This window comes from Nerophis ophidion, linkage group LG13 (assembly GCF_033978795.1).
Source record: "Nerophis ophidion isolate RoL-2023_Sa linkage group LG13, RoL_Noph_v1.0, whole genome shotgun sequence".
NCBI classification, from domain to species: Eukaryota; Metazoa; Chordata; class Actinopteri; order Syngnathiformes; family Syngnathidae; genus Nerophis; species Nerophis ophidion.
In genome coordinates, this window is record NC_084623.1 from 21,270,807 (window position 1) to 21,294,032 (window position 23,226).

General features: G+C 38.8%; 1 protein-coding gene across 2 annotated transcripts in view; it reads right to left on the reverse strand.

Annotated features, from left to right (window-relative positions):
- Positions 1-14,922, reverse strand: part of hibch (3-hydroxyisobutyryl-CoA hydrolase) — a 38,339-nt gene extending 23,417 nt beyond the window's left edge. For both annotated transcript variants that reach the window (XM_061918574.1, XM_061918573.1), the window contains exons 1-7: positions 14,786-14,922; positions 14,525-14,567; positions 11,640-11,771; positions 8,280-8,364; positions 8,118-8,198; positions 7,963-8,015; positions 6,585-6,663 (exon numbers count right to left, since the gene is read on the reverse strand). In XM_061918574.1, coding sequence (XP_061774558.1) covers positions 6,585-6,663; positions 7,963-8,015; positions 8,118-8,198; positions 8,280-8,364; positions 11,640-11,771; positions 14,525-14,567; positions 14,786-14,817 — 505 coding nt within the window. In that variant the 5' untranslated portion in view covers positions 14,818-14,922. The remainder of the gene's footprint in view (positions 1-6,584; positions 6,664-7,962; positions 8,016-8,117; positions 8,199-8,279; positions 8,365-11,639; positions 11,772-14,524; positions 14,568-14,785) is intronic.
- Between the last annotated feature and the right edge of the window lie 8,304 nt (positions 14,923-23,226).

Consider the following 23,226-nt stretch of genomic DNA (forward strand, 5'->3'; position numbering starts at 1 on the left):
TCTTGCAACCGCATCTCATCATGTTGAGCTACAGTATTTACAACTAAGTGACTTATTAAATACAACCTTCGAGGGCAAAGAGCATGCATGTTGTAGCAATGCGCTCAGTAAATTCATCACAAAATATTAAACCTGAAGAAAAGTGACATAAACTGGTAATACTGGTTACTTTAGTGATTCTCTTATGAGAGAATACAGAACTTAGTTCAAATTGACAACAAGTCACAGCTTCATTTAAAAACAAAGTGACAGAAATCTAAATTATTCCAAACCATTAAAAATTATATGTAGACAGTCACAAAATCACAGGAATTCGGGTCATTGATACCATGTGAAAACAGGTAATTGCCCATTTGTCAGCATTAATTGTTACAGATTTATAGCTAATCTTCTCTGAACAGTAGGCCATCTGCTTTTGAATCATTAAGCTTAGGAGCAAACTATGACTTTAATGGGAGTCGATCACATTACACACCTAAATGTGCTCACCATCCTATTTAAAGGTTGTGTCTGGACAATAGACATATGAGAGCTGGCAGCGTTTACAAGGTTTGGAGGGTTGGGGATCAGCAAGTCAGTTATCAGACCATACGTCGTGACACACGCCACTGATGCGTTTGGAGATTTTTTCAACTTTAGATCCATATACTTCAATCTACAAACCCAGTTTCCATATGAGTTGGGAAATTGTATTGGACGTAACTATAAACGGAATACAATGAATTGCAAATCGTTTTCAACCCATATCCAGTTGAATGCACTACAAAGACAAGATATTTAATGTTCAAACTCATAAACTTTATTTTTTTTAATAAATAATAATTAACTTAGAATTTCATGGCTGCAACACGTGCCAAAGTAGTTTGGAAAGGGCATGTTCACCACTGTGTTACATCACCTTTTCTTTTAACAACACTCAATAAACGTTTGGGAACTGAGGAAACTAATTGTTGAAGCTTTGAAAGTGGAATTTTTTCCCACTCTTGTTTTATGTAGAGCTTCAGTCGTTCAACAGTCCGGGGTCTCCGCTGTCGTATTTTACGCTTCATAATGCGCCACACATTTTCGATGGGGGACAGGTCTGGACTGCAGGCGGGCGAGGAAAGTACCTGCACTCTTTTACTACGAAACCACACTGTTGTAACAAATGGCTTGGCATCGTCTTGCTGAAATAAGCAGGGGCGTCCATGATAACGTTGCTTGGATGACAACATATGTTGCTCCAAAACCTGTATGGACCATTCCACATTAATGGTGCCTTCACAGATGTGTAAGTTACCCATGCCTTGGGCACTAATACACCCTGATACCATCACAGATGCTGGCTTTTGAACTTTGCGCCTATAACAATCCGAACGGTTATTTTCCTCTTTTGTTCTGGAGGACACCACGTCCTCTGTTTCCAAATATAATTTGAAATGTGGACTTGTCAGACCACAGAACACCTTTCCACTTTGCAGCAGTCCATCTTAGGTGAGCTCGGGCCCAGCCAAGCCGGCGGCGTTTCAGGATATTGTTGATAAATGGGTTTGGCTTTGCATAGTAGAGTTTTAACTTGCGCTTACAGATGTAGCGACCAACTGTAGTTACTGACAGTGGTTTTATGAAGTGTTCCTGAGCCCATGTGGTGATATCCTTTACACACTGATGTCGGTTTTTGATGCAGTGTCGCCTGAAGGATCAAAAGTCCGTAATATCATCGCTTACGTGCAGTGATTTCTCCCGATTCTCTAAACTTTTTGATGATTTTGCGGACCGTAGATGGTAAAATCCCTAAATTCCTTGCAATAGCTCGTTGGGAAACGATGTTCAAAAAATGTTCGACAATTTGCTTACAAAATGGGACCCTCACCCCATCCTTATTTCTGAATTACTTAGCATTATGTGGAAGCTGCTTTTATACCCAATCATGGCACCTAACTGTTCCCAATTAGCCTGCACACCTGTGGGATGTTCCATATAAGTGTTTGATGAGCATTCCTCAACTTTATCAGTATTTATTGCCACCTTTCCCAACTTCTTTGTCACATGTTGCTGGCATCAAATTCTAAAGGTAATGATTATTTGCAATTTTTTTTTTTTTTATCAGTTTGAACATCAGATATGTTGTCTTTGTGGCATATTCAACTGAATATGGGTTGAAAATTATTTGCAAATCGTTGTATTCCGTTTATATTTACATCTAACAATTTCTCAACTCATATGGAAACGGGGTTTGTATGTTGATACAGGTTTCTCAAGGAGAATAAAAATAAGAAAAACATTAACATTCATAACATTGTTATCAAATGCATTATAGTCCCATTTATTTACTTTTATAAAATTTTTAAAAACATTTTTGGTCTTGCCTATTATTTGTATCTGAATAACATGTCCCTGTCTTTCGCAAGGAAAAATAAACATTTTGTTGTACAAATATGATTACCTTCTGTTTTGTCTTAAAGTTAAGTTTGGATACAACTTGAATATATAATCTTCAATCTTGGCAGCCAGATTCATTCAATGATTAAAAAGAACATTAAAATCTACAATTTTTTTGGCATTTGACTTGCTACTAAAAAAAATCCTTGCTTCCGCTCTTAAAAGAGACATGCACCTACTGGCTCATGAACACGGCACTCTTCACGGTGACTCAGTACTACAGCGCTTTTCAGTATGATATTTGTTAGTCCGATTTTGCAAGAATAATTAAGTCACACTTACATTAAATACATTACAGAGGTTGTAGATTCTAGCGTGTAGAAAGTCATGGTGTAGAAATGTTTCAGCAAACGTAATTTTGACACATCCAAGCGTTTGAGAGCCGGCATTAGCAAAGATATCAACAATGTAGCAGAGATGGTCTGAGAACACAATGGAATCAAAACCAACAAAACCGAAAGAGTAATTGGTTTCAAAACGAGTGAAGAGGAACTCCTTTGTTTGGATTTGAAAAGTCAGAAACTGACCAAACAGCAAAACATGCCGCCAACAAGTCGTTGTTAGGGACTTGAACACATCTATTCACTTTTTGACACGACATAAGGAACAGTACAGAGACAATGTTAAAATGCGCCAACTTATTGACAACTTTCAAAACTGAATAAAAATGTGGGAGTTCTGAAGATCTCAAATACACAAAAACAAGTGCCAACAGGTGAAAATAAAAATAGTTTATTTTGCATAATATGACCCCTTTGGTAAAAATGGTTGTAATGATACAGAAATTAAATTTATAATGTTTTATGAAGTGAATTATATTGACAAAGTGCTTTAAATAGTGAAACTCATTATGTACATCTTTAAGCTACATTTAAACCAGTGTGGGTGGTGCTGGGAGCAGGTGGTTAAAGTGTCTTGCCCACGCACACAATGGCAGTGACAATGACGGAAGCGGGGATAATACTTGGAAACTTCAAGTTGCTGCACCTCTCATGATATTATTTTCTTTATTTGTTTTCATTATGAAGACTGACGCTCCACCTGTACCTGAGCCAGAGTCTCTTCGTCTGTAGTTGAATAGTTAAGTTGATGATTTTAGAACTTTGCAAAAAGGTTGGCCACTGAATGGCGTACACCAGCATCATTGCTCTGCAAAAGCCAGAAACTAAGTCTTTAGCCGAGAGAGGGAACTTAGCTCTCAGCAGAGTACCAGCCTCAACATGAAAAATGTCTGCATTATTCAAAGTTATTGTAATTATTGATAGACCCAAAGAGTTTTCGAGGAGAGCCATGAGGAGGAGAAGGAACTTTTGTTGGAGAACAATACAAATAGGTTGAAGATCTGGGAAACAAATGACTCAGAAAACATAGTCTTTAGCAATCCGAAAAGCATAATGGGGATGATGTGTTTAAACTTGCAGCTGACCACTGGACCCTTCTAACTCCTTATTTGGCCTCACTGGGATGGACTTTGAAGGTGTCATCATTTGAAGAGGACTTTGGTGCTTTTTGGCCGAGTACAAGACTCATGTTCCGGGGTAGCGGCTTGATTTGGAGGCAACTGCTGTCTTTCCTCTAACGATACCTCAAGCTTCCATTACTCCCACTACAGTTTTCCCCCACACATGTATTATTTCTTTGAGGCCGCCTGCCACGGGTGAATTTGTACCGTCATAAAGAGATTTGCCGCTACCCGTTACAAATTACCAATATTTATACACATTTACGTGGAGATTCAAGAGCTCCCCTACTCAATAGTTTGGGAAACTGGGAGTTTAGCTAACTGGCTAGGTTGCTTGGCTCTCAGTTGGTGGGATTGTGTGATTGCAAGTATGAGCCTAAAGTATTGGGGAGGACCACTGCTACATTTGCATCAATTATTTGTACCTTTAAATATATGTTTTAAAGCCATTACGTCTCTTTTGTTGGTCAGTGATATTTAAGGGGTACTGCACTTTTTTTTGGAGTTTTGCCTATCACTCACAATCACTATGAAAAACAAAGCAACGGATCATTTTTTGATGCACTGTAACTCATAAATAAATGTAACTAAAGGTCCGCTTACAGCAGGGGCAATGGGAGGTCCTCTCTTCCGCCCTTAAAACCTAATATCCAAAAAGCGCCAACAATACCCCATTTACATTTCGTGACTTTAATATTAACCAAGTATTAGTGATATTGTTATTATAAGCGCTAACACAGACAAACTATTTATAGGAGCGGCACCGTGATCACTAGTGTGTGTGCCTATATTTGCATCATCAAGTGGTAACCTGTTTTCTCGCTTCCCTGCCCCATCCATCCATCCATTTTCTACCGCTTATTCCCTTTTGGGGTCGCGGGGGGCGCTGGCGCCTATCTCAGCTACAATCAGGCGGAAGGCGGGGTACACCCTGGACAAGTCGCCATCTCATCGCAGGGCCAACACAGATAGACAGACAACATTCACTAGTGTGTGTGCCTATGTTTGCATCATCGAGTGGTAACCTGTTTCCTCGCTTCCCTGCTCCTGGAAGTTTATTGTTTATCATAAATAATGACTCTCACCTGAATAGTAAAAGAACGAGGATGTAAGTTGACATGTTGGTACACTTTGACAGCCAATTAAGACCCGGAAATAACGAGAACAACACAAAAGACACTTGGTTGCACCCTGCTTTTCTTCGCACAGATTATGAGTGTCATTCTTCGTTTTAACGGGACTATAATAAGATTCCATCAGTCGGCGTCTTAATGACAGCAGACATTGTACAGTAAGTGATATTTTATTATGTTTGTTGGCTGTCAAAAAGTCTGCAGTGTTTAGTAATCATTGATGATATTGGGAAAAAATATGCTTCAATTGAGTAAAATACATAAATATTAAATGTTATTATAAATGTGCCCATTACATACAGTGTCTATACTATTGTGCTATTACACAATTACTATTATACTATTGTATACATTAGATCTATACAACTTTGATGGAGGCATTTGGATGTTGTTTTAAGGGCTTTGTTGGCAGAATAGAGCGACTCCCTAAATCTCCATTGTCAGCGGACTTTTGATCGCATTTATTTACTATTCAGAATGCATAAAAAAAGAAAAACATACGTGTTATTGTCTTACATAAGGATTGTGAATGATAGGAAAAAATTACAAAAAAAGTGCAGTTCCATTTAACAGAGATAGGCCATCACTCTTGGATGACTTGCAGAAATATAAGTCAGAATGTGAACTGAATGCTAAACAGAATATAAAGAAGATTGATGGTTATATTTCTTTATAAAGAATAGGTAGATAGTAGGTAGGTAGTCTTAATCATGTACCCCAACTGTAATGGTGATATCAGTACTCTTTATGGTAGTCCATACTTCCAATATAGACATTAAGACAGAACATAAAATACCTTTTGTATTTAAGTACCGGTCCATTTAAAAGCAAGTATTTACTCATGATGTTTGTTACAGAGAAGCCACAAAATACAATGAACCAAAAACCCTCATAACATTCTGAATAGCTTCACACCGCTATAATTACAAATGTACAATAGTTATTGAAACTAGCCTTCTATAGCGTTTGCCTGAAATGTAATGTACATGATGATAAATAATTTCAAATACAATTTCCTTCTTCAACCTAAAAATAGCAATAACATTCTTACATTATACTGCAGAAACTGATTCAATTATCCAGTGTTTATTGTCTAACTTCTCCATATCCACTAAATAACTAGACCTTCATAGCAGAGGTGTCCTAGCCTTTTCCATCACAGGTCGCATATAGAAAAAAAATTAAGGATGTGAGTCCATTTTGATACATTTTGAACCTTAAAGATGCTAAAAACAATGAAATGTACCGTAAGTCAAGATTTGCTAAGCCATTCAAAGAAAACATCTTACATTTTGACTTATTGGTGACAAAGCAAATGGTGGCTTAAGTGTAATATTTTGTAATGTAGCTCATCAAACTAAATAATTATATTTTCAGAATGTCAAAGAAAAAGGTCCTGAATACACATGGTTTACAGAAACTAGAAACGTGTAGTCTCTATTAAGTGTTTTCTGATTTTTAACTACTTCAGCTATAATGAGCTTCTAAAATCAATATGGTTCTTCTGCACAGAACAATAAAATTGGAAAGAGCTCTTTTAAAGTGCTCTCATCAAAATTGTGGCTTACCAATAGCGGTCTCTGGCATGGCAAACAATGTTTTCTCAGTGGCCACTCGAAAACGTCCATGAACTGACAGACCAACTCCCTGCCGGCAAAGGACAAGAAAATAATGACAAAAGAGTTACGAAAGGAAATTACACCAATGCAAAACATTAGCTTAAAATTATTTACACCAGAGGTTTATAAAAAGACTCAATTCAACAACATTGATACAACTCTGAGCTGTGAAGGCCCCCCTAACTCCTAAAACAGAAACCCCTTTCATATATATTTACACACAAGCAGTCACAGTTTTTATGTTAAAATAAAATACACTCCTTTCAAAAGTTGTCTTTTCCCAAAAATATAGGAAAACATGTTTTGGAGTCATCCACTGGTATATATCGCCATCTGATGTGCTTAAGACCTAACTACAGTTTTGTGTCTCCTCTCCAATGCTGAGATGCACTTCATAGTACTACTTATCGAGGGGAGCAGCTTGAGAAATTGGCTGAAAGACTGACTCAGTTTCAGTTTTACTCACCATTATAAAATGTAGTTTAGTATTTTTTTTTTTGTCAAATGACAGAAATATTTAGTGTTTGTTTCCCAAACATTCGTTCATTTGTGGCAGCCCGCCACAAATACATTTGGACCAAACAGACTTGGCAGTAGCTTTGCCCTCACTCATCAGCACATGCTAAATTGGGCATAGTAGTTCTTGCTTTTGTTCAGTTATTGTGTATTACTGACTTTAATTTGCTCAAACAATTACATATAATAAAATAAAATATTTAATTAGTTAAAATGGTGTGTTGATATTGTTCCACTGTCAATAGCACTCTCCATAAATACAGTGAAAGATTATCAGTTAATATACGTGATGGCTACCGGCCAATCTTACTCACGGATAAACTGTATTGGAATTGGCAGCATTGAAATCCTGATTGGAACGTCCCTAATACCCACTTTTCTCAACAAGAACCACTAATGGTTCATACTTAACTTATTTTGTTGTTGTGTTTTGGTTTATGCCTTTTGTTACGAAGCAATAGATTTTTAAGTGTTAAATAAACAGTCAAAAAAAACTATTCTTAAAAAAAGATATCCACATACAACTAAAACACACTTTACCGATCTATAATCAGTATTAAGATTAAATTTACAGTGTACTCAGGCTATTTTTACTATTGAATTGGTTTAAAAATAGTAATGCTTAACTGAATTATTAACCGATTTTTGATTTACCCCACTGTCAATCAAGAAAATGTAGACACTGTAACTGCCATTCTCAAACTCCAACCCAAGAACCTCGCTTTTAGCAGCTACATCCTTTTGTTTAATTTCATAGAAGTGAATTATGTTATCTTAGTTAGTATGAAACTAAAATAATAGTTTGACTTACCCCTCCCATCGTTATTCCATCAATTAAGGCAATAAATGGTTTCCTGTATGTTCCTGAAAACATCACATGGGTGTTAATACAGATTATGTATTTGTGAGAGACTGTAGGAGATTTTATTTCATTTAGGAATGAAAGTGTGATGGACAGTAACTTACCTATAGCATTGTTCAACATGTATTCCTCACGGAAAAACACCTTTGTGAGGGGATCTCCAACTTTCCCGGCTTCAGTTATAGCTGAAAAGAAACAAAAGCATTATGTGTTAGTACTTTAACACACCAAGGAGAAACGTTTGAAACTGCAAAGTTACTATTTACCTCTGATGTCTCCACCAGCACAAAAGGCTTTACCCCCAGCTCCTTTGATTATCACCAGGTCAGTTTCACTATCACTTTCCCATTTCTACAAGACACACATGCTGTGTTATTGTTTACGCCATCTTTTGGATGAATTTGCTCAATGAAGATGCTGCGGGTTGAAATTCGGCAGTATTTCCTTCTGTTTTGTGCCTTAAACCGGAAGTATAAGAGTCATTCTGTCTTCCAGTCATCCATAGCATTTCTACTTGTAGGGTTTCTTAATCACTCCAAGCAACGTTTGTACGTTTTACAATGCAACTAAAACAATTCATACTCCTTAAACTGTCACATGTTTGATAGTATAGTTTTCATGCATATTTGTACATCCTATGTAATGCAATTATGCTAGCTTCGATATGCTATCTCGTGTACAAATGTCTAAGTTAGTATTAACTTACAATAGCATTCTTTTTGTAGTAGTACCTTGTATCAGTAAATTCACCAAAACATCACTTTGGATTTATTGAGTCTGTTTAGCTGATTGGAGAGATTGCTCCCACAGCTTTTGGGTTAATGACAATTACTTTTTTGTTTTCTGTAAACAGCTGTTTTACTACTGTGGTACAGACACTGTTTGGAAACAATTAAGGTACCATATGTAAATAAACATTTACCAAATATTGATGCGTAAATATCTCATTTCATGTCTGTCATTGATATACCGGTGCGGTCTATAGTCTGGAAATTACTGTAGGTGGTTTGGAAGCCAAAGCAATTTGGTGTGGTTCGAGGGATATAGACTATCCCCTCTCTAGCAGAGTCACTTTGAAGGAAACCAAGCTTGTAGGTGAGTAGGGATAGCAATCGAAAACAGTGCTTCCCATATATTTATTTACTTGTGGCGGGCTTCTCCAGGTAATACATTTTTTTTCCCCCCTGCAATCTTGATCTACAAAACATTGACTATGTTATTTGTTTAAATATTAGGAGTTTGATGTTTGAGCAACAGGCTTCTGTAGTTGGTCAGGAGCAGGATGAGTACAAAGTCAGCGGTCAGTATTTGTTTCTACAGAGTTTGGTGAATGTATGCTTGTAAGTACAAATAATACACTCCTTTCAAAAATTGTCTTTCCGAAAAATATGGCAAAACATGCCTTGGAGTCATCCACTGGTATATATCTAAAAGGTGAACTGCACGTTTTTGGGAATTTTGTCTATCATTTACAAACCTCAGGTAAGACAAGAAAGCATGTTTTTATTTTTGTTACGCTTTCTAACTTGTAAATACTGTGTAAATGTTAGCGAAAAGTCGGCTAACAATGGAGCCAATTGGAATAGCTCTATTCCGCCAACTGTAAAAAGCACACCTAAAAAAATTCAGTGTGTCAATATAGCAGCATAAGCTACTTAGCTCTCTGTGATCACGGCGCCGCTAAATATAGTTTGTCTGTGTTAGCACTTATGATACCAATACCGCTTGGTTAATGTTCAGAAAATTAATGGAGTATTGTTGGCCTTTTTTCTTAATGAGCGGTTCCTTTAGTTGCATTGTTAGCTACCTCATACTTGCCGTATTTTACAAATTAGAATCCATTAAAAAAAAAAACATATCTGTTCTTTTTTTACATAAGAATTATGAATGATAGACAAAATTCAGAAAAACTGCAGTTATCCTTTAAGTCAATTTTTTTCCATTAAAATCTCATTGAATGAACGTGTAAAAGTTTGCTTTGCTAATTATAGTTGGTCTGTCAATGAGGTGGTCCATCCTACATTAGCATTAAGCCAGTGGCATAGGAGCCAACATTCCACCTGTATAATTTTATTGCTTTTTTCAGTTTATACAAAGCTGTATTGTTGATTTAACATGATTCCTACATGAATGTGCACTTTATATTTATATTAATGTACTTTCCTTAGTGTGCTTAGTTTTACTGTAACTTCATTGTGGAGACTATCAATAAACAACGTTAAGTTGTTTCTTAAATTTCTCATAGAAAAAGACTGTTTACATATTTAGCAAACTAAACTCCATTATTCAAGGGGGGCAGAATAATGTGTAAATAAAAAAAGGATAAACAAAGTGCTGCCTGCATTACACTGTAGTAATAATCAGCAAAAAAAAAAGAAATAGAGCAAAACAATACAAGAAAAATAAATATATTAAAACTAATTACACAGATGTGTTTCTAAATACCGTATTTCCTTGAATTGCTGCAGGGCATATAGTATGCGCCTGCCCTGAATTACTGCCGGGTCAAAGTCGCTTCCCAAAATAATTAGCGCACGCTTAGTATTACCGCCTTGTCAAACTCGTGACATCACGAGTGACACTTCCCCTGTCATAATTTTCATAATGGAGGAGGCTGATTTCAATACCGGTAATTTGAAATCGCAAAAAGGGAAGAAGATTAAGAGCTATTCAGTAGGATTTAAGGTCCAAGCTTACATCACACTCAAATTTTTACTGCATACCTTTTGTAAGTGCCGGAGTGAGAAGAGGTTTTTAAATAATTAGCTCATGCTTACTTTTACTGCATTCCTTTGGTAAGCGCAGGGGTGAAAAGAGGTTTTAAATTAATTAGCGCCCCGGCGGCAATTCAAGGAAATACGGTATATCATTTTTTGTACCCTTTTTAAAGAAACTATATGCAACATCGCCAATTATGCAAATTATATGTTGGCAACATATTGCCCTGGCCAAGCCCCAACCAAACCCCCACTGCCACAAGTGCATTGGCAATTTGTGGTAAACACTTCTCAACACAAACCGGTTTCCCGTGTTTCAATTCCTTGGAATAATTTGCCAATTTTTCCAACAATACTCTTATTGATTACATTTGGCACAAATGATGTTACCACGCATTTTCAATCCGCTCCGAGCGGCAGTGAACTTTTGTTATGCTTTAAGATGTATTTTAAATAGTGGTGTTTTTGGAGGACCAAGCACAATTGCAATTGTTTTATTACTAAAAGGAATATCTAATCAAACGATAATTATCGGACATATAATTATTGTTATAATCCCAAGTTGTAAGAAAAGTAGTTTATTTTCCGCAGTGGCGGGGATAGTAACTTAGACGGGTGGCTACACACTAACTGTGTATGGACAATTGGACATACGCAGTTAGTTGTCAGCCCTGGGACCAAGCTGCAAAGTATTAGCCACAAGTAATGAGTTTTTGTAATCAGCCGATCCCGTACGTTTCCATGGAAGTCAAACAAAAATGATCGGTGGCTATTCAATCGTTTCACCACTAATAGAGTGTGTCAATGCATTCCAAACGGGTAGATGACAAAAAATTTCCAAAAAGAGGTGTACAAACACACATTCACCAACTATGGCTGACAGTTATCCAAGATGAACAGCACACTAACCTTGAGCTGAGGGTAGATCAATCGGATCATGGACATGTTTAGAGCATTTAGGACTTTGGGTCTGTTCATGGTGATCACACCAGCTCTGCCCACCTTCTCCAGGAGAACATCTGGCTCCACATGAGTGGACATCTGGTTCAAAATAAAACCAAGAGAAATAAATATTCTGGCATAAAAAAAAACAATACAATGTAACATGTATAAAAGCAACATCACTGCAGTAGATTAGAACAGTGGATAAAAATCACAGTTAATAAGACATCTTCTAACCCTTCACACTGGTACCTTAATTTTTGCACGCCCCAATTCTTGTAGGATTTGGTTTTCGTCCAAAATGTTCACCAAAGGTTTTTTCTGACTGGTCTGTTTGCTGTTAGTGACTCAGTTTTATAGTGTGATTAATCCAACCATAACACGTCTTTTGTAGAAAAAAGTGTCTGTGTAACTTGCTATCAACTCCCCCACACGGACGGCAATCTGACCCAGCTCCGTCGCCGCTTTATAACATCGCCATTAGTTGAAGTGGCTACTCTCTCTCTCTTTGCCAATATGGACCAGTATGTCATGTGTTAATGTTTTCTCCTATTTGGTATTATTTCTTATTCTGTTGCTCTTATTTTGGTTTAACTTCCGGATGGTTTTCATGTTTTGTCTTTCTGTAAAGTACCTGTTTTCCATTTGTAATTAGGTCTAATTTAGTTCCATTTTGTGTTACTCTGCACTAGCCCTCGCTCTGATTGCTACTTTTTGGTTATTTATTATTATTAATAATTCAACATATTCCCTACACGTCGATTGTCTAGGTCATACCAAAGCAAGCTCAAAAATGCGTGACTGTCACACACTAGGAGTAAATATATAGCCGTCTGGGAAGAGGGAGGGTCTTTGTATGCTAGGAGCAAAGCTAATTGTAAGAACAAGATCTTTTAACAATGTCATACATGTAGGTCAGTGGTTCTCAACATTTTTTTCAGTGATGTACCCCATGTGAACATTTTTTAAATTCAAGTTCCCCTAATAAGAGCAAAGCATTTTTGGTTGAAAAAAAGAGATAAAAAGAAGTAAAATACAGCACTATGTCATCAGTTTCTGATTTATTAAATTGTATAATAGTGCAAAATATTGCTCATTTGTAGTGGTCTTTCTTGAACTATTTGGAAAAAAAGATAGATAAAAAACTAAAAGCTTGTTGAAAAATAAACAAGTGATTCAATTATAAATAAATATTTCTACACATAAAAGTAATCATCAATTTGAAGTGCCCTCTTTGGGGATTGTAATAGAGATCCATCTGGATTCATGAACTTAATTCTAAACATTTCTACACAAAAAAAGAAATCTTTAACATCAATATTTATGGAACATGTCCACAAAAAAATCTAGCTGTCAACACTGAATATTGTATTGTTGCATTTCTTTTCACAGTTTATGAACTTAAATTCATATATTGTTGAAGTCTTATTCAATACATGTATTTATAAAGGATTTTTGAATTTGCTGAAGTTGCTATTTTTAGAATATTTAAAAAAAATCTCACGTACCCCTTGGCATACCTTCAAGTACCCCCAAGGGTACACTTACCCCCATTTGAGAACACCACTGTCATAGGTGATGGGTTGTTTGTAATTTCAAACATATTCTTGGAGAGCACCACAATTGTGTTGTATATGCTGTAATCATAAGTCCAAACAAGCACGCTCAACCCTCAGAAGTATAAATGGGTTTTGAAACTTCATAAAATATATAAAAACTGTGTACGAAAGGTACAGGACAGCACTCCAATTACAAGCTTTACAGCATTATTAGAATGCCGGCCTGTACTTTTTGTACATACTTTTTGTTGTTGTATATGTTATACAATGACAATTAAGCTGGGCAGCATGGTGGGACTGGGGTTAGTGCATGTGCTTCATAATACGAAGGTCCTGAGAAGTCCTTAGTTAAATCCTGTGCTCGGGATCTTTCTGTGTGGAGTTTGCATGTTCCCTCTGGATACTCCTGATACCACCGCCAAAAACATGCACCTGGGGATAGGTTGATTAGTAACACTAAATTGGCCCTAGTGTGTGAATATGAGTGTGAATGTTGTCTGTCTATCTGTGTTGGCCCTGTGATGAGGTGGCGACTTGTTCAGGGTGTACAACGCCTTCCGCCCGAATGCAGCTAAAATAGGCTCCAGCGCCCCCCGCGACCTTAAAAAAGGGACAAGCGGTAGAAAATAGGTGGCTGGGTGAACAATTAAGCTACCGCCTTTCTGAGTATTCTATAAAAATAAGTCTTATTGAATGCTCATTATCAGTTTTATCATGTATATGGAGGGGCAGCACGGTAAAACAGGGGGTTAGTGCAGGGGTCGGCAACCTGCGGCTCCGGAGCCGCATGCGGCTCTTTGGCCACTCTGATGTGGCTCAGCTGCACAATTGCCGACCCCAGTGCGGATGTTCTCCAGAAATGTGTTTGTCATTTTTGTTTGGTGTGGGTTCACAGTGTGGTGCATATTAGTAAGAGTGTTAAAATTGTTTATATCCCAACCTTCAGGGTACTCTGTGTCACCCAGTATGCCTTGCAGTCGTGTACGTGTAACTGCGAAAGTCACATACAACATGTTACTGTACTGGCAAGCGGTCTGTACATGTTGACAAGGGACAAGGGGTAGAATATGGATGGATGGCTGTATATAGAGTATGCATTGTTTTCTGCATGCAAATCTATTATTATTATCTATAATATGTTCTTTGTGTTAACGTGTTTTGATGTATGGGGTGAGTTAACATTTAATGTGGAAAAATGTATTCAGTTTTCGTTCAATTTGGTGTTTGTCAGACCTTTTGGAACGGATTACTAAGGGAAGGTACCACTGTACTACTAAGCAGTCCTTCTCTCACCATGTGTCCTTGAATTCGATGCAGTCTGGAGACAGATCTCAGCCTGAAAGAAACAACAACAAAAAACAGTACGGTCTTACACTATTTAAGTATGTAGATGCGTCCATGTTATGAATTTAGAACACACAGTCAGGCATAATTCTGGCATTATTTTGTTTCTCCCAATTTCAATCTACAACGTTTCAGCATTCCCTTTAAAGCCAGTGACATTAGCGAAGTCACATGAGCGAGAATTCAAATGATGGCAGACAGGAAATCTACCTTTGTGTAGCCGTCAATATTGTTAAGGACATGACGACACTTTGATCCCGTCAACTTCTCAGGAAGGTAACGATGCTTGTGCGTCCTCGAGCACTGTCTTTCCACTGAGTTTACTTCCTGGTAGAGGGTTCTATAACTACTCCTGATTGGTCAGTATTACTGACGTCATGGACGACGACGTAATCATGCAACAGTATTGATGATTTTTAAAAATGGTTTTAAATGTAGTTTTTCAAAACGATGTTTATTATATATTTATTATATGCATATTTAATAATCTTTATGGTTGGATTTTCCCCCTGACTTTTTTCGTTTTTACTGCTCTAAAAATGTAATTGCCAGTCAGCTTTTTGTCCCATTTTATAGATATGTTTGGTCCTACACATTTACTTTATAATGTTATATTTGTAATATGTATCATATTATATTATTTATATACAGTTACACATGTTACTTTTTAACCTTTTGTCTCATTGTCCTACACTGACACCTACTGGACATAAGGTGGTAGAGCACGAGTAGAGGGTATGCGTGACATGAGGAAAAAAAACACGTGAAAATCAACATCCATCCATCCATTTTTCCTACCGCTTGTCCCTTTTTGGGGGGTCGCAGGGGTGCTGGAGCCTATCTCAGCTGCATTTGGGCGGAATGCGGGGTACGCCCGGGACAAGTCGCCTCCTCATCCCAGGGCCATCACAGATAGACAGACAACATTCACACATCTTTACTTAAAAAACATCCATCCATACATCCATCATCTTCCGCTTATCCGAGGTCGGGTCGCGGGGGCAGCAGCCTAAGCAGGGAAGCCCAGACTTCCCTATCTCCAGCCACTTCGTCTAGCTCTTCCCGGGGGATCCCGAGGCGTTCCCAGGCTAGCCGGGAGACATAGTCTTCCCAACGTGTCCTGGGTCTTCCCCGTGGCCTCCTACCAGCTGGACGTGCCCTAAACACATCCCTAGGGAGGCGTTCGGGTGGCATCCTGACCAGATGCCCGAACCACCTCATCTGGCTCCTCGCGATGTGGAGGAGCAGCGGCTTTACGTTGAGCTCCTCCCGGATGGCAGAGCTTCTCACCCTATCTCTAAGGGAGAGCCCCGCCACCCGGCGGAGGAAACTCATTTCGGCCGCTTGTACCCGTGATCTTATCCTTTGGGTCATGACCCAAAGCTCATGACCATAGGTGAGAATGGGAACGTAGATCGACCGGTAAATTGAGAGCTTTGCCTTCCGGCTCAGCTCCTTCTTCACCACAACGGATCGATACAACGTCCGCATTACTGAAGACGCCGCACCGATCCGCCTGTTGATCTCACGATCCACTCTTCCCCCACTCGTGAACAAGACTCCTTAAAAAACAATTAAACTAAAAAATGTATGCATTATTATTACTTGGTATCATTTGATATCATTATCATTCACTATTATCATTTTTAGTTGGCCCTGCAATGAGCGAGGGACTTGTCCAGGGTGTATCCCACCTTCCGCCCGAATGCAACTGGCTCCAGCACCCCGCCACCCCAAAAATGACAAGCGGGTAGAACCTGGATGGATGGAAATACATATTATATTTATCATATAAGGTTATACATATATTATGTTTATCATTTTATGTATGTACAATTACAAATACCAGCATTTTGTCCTATTAAAGATATGTTTTGCCATACACTGACGCACGGTGGTGCAGCACGAGTAGAGAGCATTTGTGACCAGAATAATAAAAAAATATGAAAACATTTTTATAAAAAAAAAAAAGGTTTTATAAATATAACATTTTATTAAATTTGAATATTATTATCTATCCATCTATTCATTTCTACCCCTTATCTCTTTTGAGGCCAGAGGGGGGTGCTGGAGAATAATTTTTCTACAATAATTCTTCCAAAGGTCCTCCAAAGTTTCTCATTTTCCCATTGGGTTGAGTTTTTCCTTGCCCTGATGTGAGATCTGAGCCGAGGATGTCGTTGTGGCTTGTGCAGCCCTTTGAGACACTTGTAATTTAGGGCTATATAAATAAACATTGATTGATTGATTGATTGATTGATTGATTGGTTGATTGATGCATGTAGGGTTGTGTTTTGATGTGGACATGCAAATGCAGCTGGGATAGGCTCCAGCATCCCCGCGACCCCGATAGGTACAAGCGGGAGAAATGGATGGAGGAGAGTGCCTTTTTTGTTTATTTATTTATTGTTTAATTTAAAATAAGTTTTCCGACGTGCTGTAATGAAACAAAAGGAAATATGAGATGCATTACTTGCGATTGTAATTGTATGCATGTTCGGAATAAACCCAATCGGAACTGAACTATTTAACAAGCACTGATGAAGTGAGGAACATTATGATCTTTTTCTCCCTTCCAGTTAGTGGCAGTAGTGCGTTTCCAAGATGATTTGCAAACCGCCTGTAATATGAAAAGATGACACGCATAACGTTGCCAGACGTACCATAATTATCAGACGTGTACGATTGAAACTTTTTTGATTGATTGATACTTTTATTAGTATATTGTACAGTACAGTACATATTCCGTACAATCGACCACTAAAGGCGCTATCCTCTTGTCTCGGAACATAGACTTCGCATTGAGCCACATTTGACTAACTGCACTAGAGCAAGCCCGGTCACAGGCAATTACAGAGCCTGCTAGCCTGGGTATGGAGTCAGTTAAGTTAGAGCTAGCCAGCGCCAGGCTGGATGATCCCAGTACACATAGCAATTTTCGTAGAATAATACACAACTCACAAAATGTTTTTTCTACTGTGTCTATGACTTCGTCAGAGTTAGACATGCGTTCTACTGAGGTGGCAAATTATGATGCGTTCAGTTTATCGCAGCGCCAAGTAGACAATCTGAAAATTCCCGTCATATCAATTCCTAGATATGGTCGTAATTATTTTAAGTACACTGCGCATAATAAACGCAACATTATTAATATTGCTACTACGGATAATTTTATCAACAACTCCTTAAAACATCCCACTACCTATAATATGGGCTTTCTAAACATCAGATCTTTGTCTCCCAAAACGTTATTAGTCAATGAGGTCATTAGAGACAACAACCTTAACGTCATCGGTCTTAGCGAAACCTGGCTTAAACCAGATGACTTTTTTGCGATAAATGAGGCATCCCCTCCTAACTATACGAATGCGCATATTGCCCGTCACCTCAAAAGGGGAGGGGGTGTCGCACTAATATACAACCAAAACTTTAACTTTAGTCCTAACTTAAATAATAAATATAAATCGTTTGAGGTGCTTTCTATGAAGTCTGCCACACCTCTGCCTCTGTGCCTGGCCGTTATCTACCGCCCCCCAGGGCCCTATTCGGACTTTATTAGTGAATTCTCAGAGTTTGTTGCTGATCTAGTGACGCACGCCGATAATATAATTATAATGGGGGACTTTAATATCCATATGAATACCCCATTGGACCCACCGTGCGTGGCGCTCCAGACTATAATTGATAGCTGTGGTCTTACACAAATAATAAATGAACCGACGCATCGCAGCGGTAATACGATAGACCTAGTGCTTGTCAGAGGTATCACCGTCTCCAAAGTTATGATACTCCCGTATACTAAAGTAATGTCCGATCATTACCTTATAAAATTCGAAGTTCAGACTCATGTTCGGCAAGCTAATAATAATAATAACTGCTATAGCAGCCGCAACATTAATGCTGCCACAACGACGACTCTTGCGGACCTACTGCCCTCGGTAATGGCACCGTTCCCAAAGTATGTGGGCTCTATTGATAACCTCACTAACAACTTTAACGACGCCCTGCGCGAAACCATTGATAGTATAGCACCGCTGAAGTTAAAAAAGGCTCCAAAAAGGCGTACGCCATGGTTTACTGAAGAAACTAGAGCTCAGAAATTATTATGTAGAAAGCTGGAACGCAAATGGCGCACGACTAAACTTGAGGTGCACCATCAAGCATGGAGTGATAGTTTAATAACTTATAAACGCATGCTTACCTTAGCTAAAACTAATTATTACTCAAATCTCATCCGCATTAATAAAAACGATCTAAAATTTTTGTTTAGTACAGTAGCATCGCTAACCCAACAAGGGACTCCTTCCAGTAGCTCCACCCATTCGGCAGATGACTTTATGAAGTTCTTTAATAAGAAAATTGAACTTATTAGAAAGGAGATTAAAGACAATGCGTCCCAGCTACAACGGGGTTATAGTAACACAGATACGATTGTATATACGGCGGATACTGCAAATATCCAAAATAGTTTCTCTCGTTTTGATGAAATAACATTAGAAGGATTGTTACAACGTGTAAATGGAATAAAACAAACAACATGTTTACTTGACCCACTTCCTGGGAAACTTATCAAGGAGCTTTTTGTATTATTAGGTCCATCAGTGCTAAATATTATAAACTTATCACTTTCCTCGGGCACTGTTCCCGTTGCATTCAAAAAAGCGGTTATTCATCCTCTCCTTAAAAGACCTAACCTCGATCCAGACCTCATGGTAAACTACCGACCGGTGTCTCACCTTCCCTTTATTTCGAAAATCCTCGAAAAAATTGTTGCAGAGCAGCTAAATGAGCACTTAGCGTTTAACAATCTATGTGAAACCTTTCAATCCGGTTTCAGGGCAAATCACTCGACTGAGACAGCCCTCGCAAAACTGACTAATGATCTATTGCTAACGATGGACTCTGATGCGTCATCTATGTTGCTGCTCCTCGATCTTAGCGCTGCTTTCGATACCGTCGATCATAATATTTTATTAGAGCGTATCAAAATACGAATTGGTATTTCAGACTCAGCCCTGTCATGGTTTAACTCTTATCTTACTGATAGGATGCAGTGCGTCTCCTATAACAGTGTGACCTCGGACTATGTTAAGGTAACGTGTGGAGTTCCCCAGGGTTCGGTCCTTGGCCCTGTACTCTTCAGCATCTACATGCTGCCGCTAGGTGACGTCATACGCAAATAGGGTATTAGCTTTCACTGTTATGCTGATGACACCCAACTTTACATGCCCCTAAAGCTGACCAACACGCCGGACTGTAGTCAGTTGGAAGCGTGTCTTAATGAAATTAAACAATGGATGTCCGCTAACTTTTTGCAACTTAATGCCAAAAAAACGGAAATGCTGATTATCGGTCCTGCTAGACACCGACCTCTATTTAATAATACAACTTTAACATTTGACAACCAAATAATAAAACAAGGTGACTCTGTAAAAAATCTGGGTATTATCTTCGACCCAACTCTCTCCTTTGAGTCACACATTAAAAGCGTTACTAAAACGGCCTTCTTTCATCTCCGTAATATCGCTAAAATTCGCTCCATTTTGTCCACTAAAGACGCCGAGATCATTATCCATGCGTTTGTTACGTCTCGTCTCGATTACTGTAACGTATTATTTTCGGGTCTCCCAATGTCTAGCATTAAAAGATTACAGTTGGTACAAAATGCGGCTGCTAGACTTTTGACAAGAACAAGAAAGTTTGATCATATTACGCCTGTACTGGCTCACCTGCACTGGCTTCCTGTGCACTTAAGATGTGACTTTAAGGTTTTACTACTTACGTATAAAATACTACACGGTCTAGCTCCAGCCTATCTTGCCGATTGTATTGTACCGTATGTCCCGGCAAGAAATCTGCGTTCAAAAGACTCCGGCTTATTAGTGATTCCTAGAGCTCAAAAAAAGTCTGCGGGCTATAGAGCGTTTTCCGTTCGGGCTCCAGTACTCTGGAATGCCCTCCCGGTAACAGTTCGAGATGCTACCTCAGTAGAAGCATTTAAGTCTCATCTTAAAACTCATCTGTATACTCTAGCCTTTAAATAGACCTCCTTTTTAGACCAGTTGATCTGCCGCTTCTTTTCTTTCTCCTATGTCCCCCCCTCCCTTGTGGAGGGGGTCCGGTCCGATGACCATGGATGAAGTACTGACTGTCCAGAGTCGAGACCCAGGATGGACCGCTCGTCGGGACCCAGGATGGACCGCTCGCCTGTATCGGTTGGGGACATCTCTACGCTGCTGATCCGCTTGAGATGGTTTCCTGTGGACAGGACTCTCACTGCTGTCTTGGAGCCACTATGGATTGAACTTTCACAGTATCATGTTAGACCCGTTCGACATCCATTGCTTTCGGTCCCCTAGAGGGGGGGGGTTGCCCACATCTGAGGTCCTCTCCAAGGTTTCTCATAGTCAGCATTGTCGCTGGCGTCCCACTGAATGTGAATTCTCCCTGCCCACTGGGTGTGAGTTTTCCTTGCCCTTTTGTGGGTTCTTCCGAGGATGTTGTAGTCGTAATGATTTGTGCAGTCCTTTGAGACATTTGTGATTTGGGGCTATATAAATAAACATTGATTGATTGATTGATTGATAAATGGCAACACCCGAATAAGTTTTTCAATTTGTTTAAGTCGGGGTCCACGTTAATCAGTTCATGGTAATTTCACCTTTATGCGTGAATAATTCCCCAAATCAAAAAATGTACACAAAGTATAACCCACATCAATATTTGGCTATTCGCAGACGCAAACGGGATAAATCGCATTTTCATCCAGGCGGGGGCACTGGCAGCTTTTTTCCAATAGTGTTGTTTATTTAAAGGTGAAACTGCATTTAGTGGGCTAGCTGGCTCAGGGTGGAGGACCGAGTAAAACAACTTGCACTGAGCCTAGTCGATAAAATCCTCTACACCTCCCTGATACCGAAGTACATGTCAAACTACTTCCTTAACGTAAATGACCACCATTACCACAACACCAGGGGGAGCTCCACAAAGCACGTGAAACCCAGATTCCGATCTAACAAAGGTCTTAACTCATTCTCTTTCTATGCTACATCAATGTGGAATGCACTCCCAACAGGTGTAAAAGTAAGTGCATCTCTATATTCCTTCAAAACCGCTCTAAAACAACACCTCCAGGCAACTTCAACCCTTTACTGATACCCTCCTCCATTCACATCCCATCTCCCCGGATTATAAATAACCTAATGTAAATAATCAAATGTACTTCTAATATATTTACTTGTTCTTATGCTATCTGAACTCACTATGTTCTCTGCTGGCTGTACATATCCTACTAAATAAGACCTACACTGTTTCAATGTCCATGTCTCTGTTGATGACTGAAGTACTGATATCAACCAAAGCTCCTCATCCACCCACCGGATTTTAAATAATGTAAATAATTCCATGTATACACTACGATGATTAACCTGTGTGATGACTGTATTATGCTGATAGTATATATTTGTACCATGAATTGATTAACGTGGACCCCGACTTAAACAAGTTGAAAAACGTATTCGGGTGTTACCATTTAGTGGTCAATTGTACGGAATATGTAGTGTACTGTGCAATCTACTAATAAAAGTTTCAATCAATCAATCAATCATTACAAGCTACATTTTACACGGTCTGTGGTAATGTTTTACTAAATCAGATGGTCCTCTTGAGCGACCTCAAATCGGATATACCGTATACCGGTGGTTCTCAAATGGGGGTACTCGTGCGGCGTACCCCTGGGGGTACTTGAAGGTATGCCAAATACGTGAGATTTTTTAAAAATATTCTTAAAATGGCAGCAATTCAAAAATCCTTTAGAAATATACTTATTGATTAATACTTCAACAAAATGTGAATGTAAGTTCATAAACTGTGAAAAAGAAATACAAAAATGCAATATTCAGTGTTGACAGCTAGATTTTTTGTGGACATGTTCCATAAATATTGATGTTAAAGATTTCTTTTTTTGTGAAGAAATGTTTAGAATTAAGTACATGAATCCAGATGGATCTCTATTACAATCCCCAAAGAGGGCCCTTTAAGTGGATGATTGTGTAGAAATCTTTATTTATATTTGAATCACTTGTTTATTTTTCAACAAGATTTTTAGTTATTTTTATATCTTTTTTTAAAAATAGTTCAAGAAAGACCACTACAAATACAATATTTTTCACTGTTATACAACAAAAACACAACAAACTCCCTTCTTGTCTCTCATGGACACACTCCTATTGTTGTTGACTTTGGACTAGCGACTGCACAACACATTAAGGCCGCGGAAAAGAGACCACACACACACACACACACACACACACACACACACACACATCCACAAAAATATACGCCACACATACACACCCCACCACCCCAACCCAACGCCCTCGACGCAAATCCCATAGGGGTGATAAATGGATGGTCAGCGCCTGAAGAGCTGTGGCCTACCACCATGACCTATGAACTACCTTCCCTCTGTTGCTAGATATCTCGAGATGCATATTATAATATGTATATGTGCTTTGCTATAGAGTTTTTCCCCCACTCCAGACTGGGCCCCCTTAGGAGCCCAGTCTGGATTGTATTTTTTTACTCAACCTTCCCCAGCGTTACCTTTTTCCCATCTTTTACGGGGCGCCTTATGGGGACCCATCAGCGTT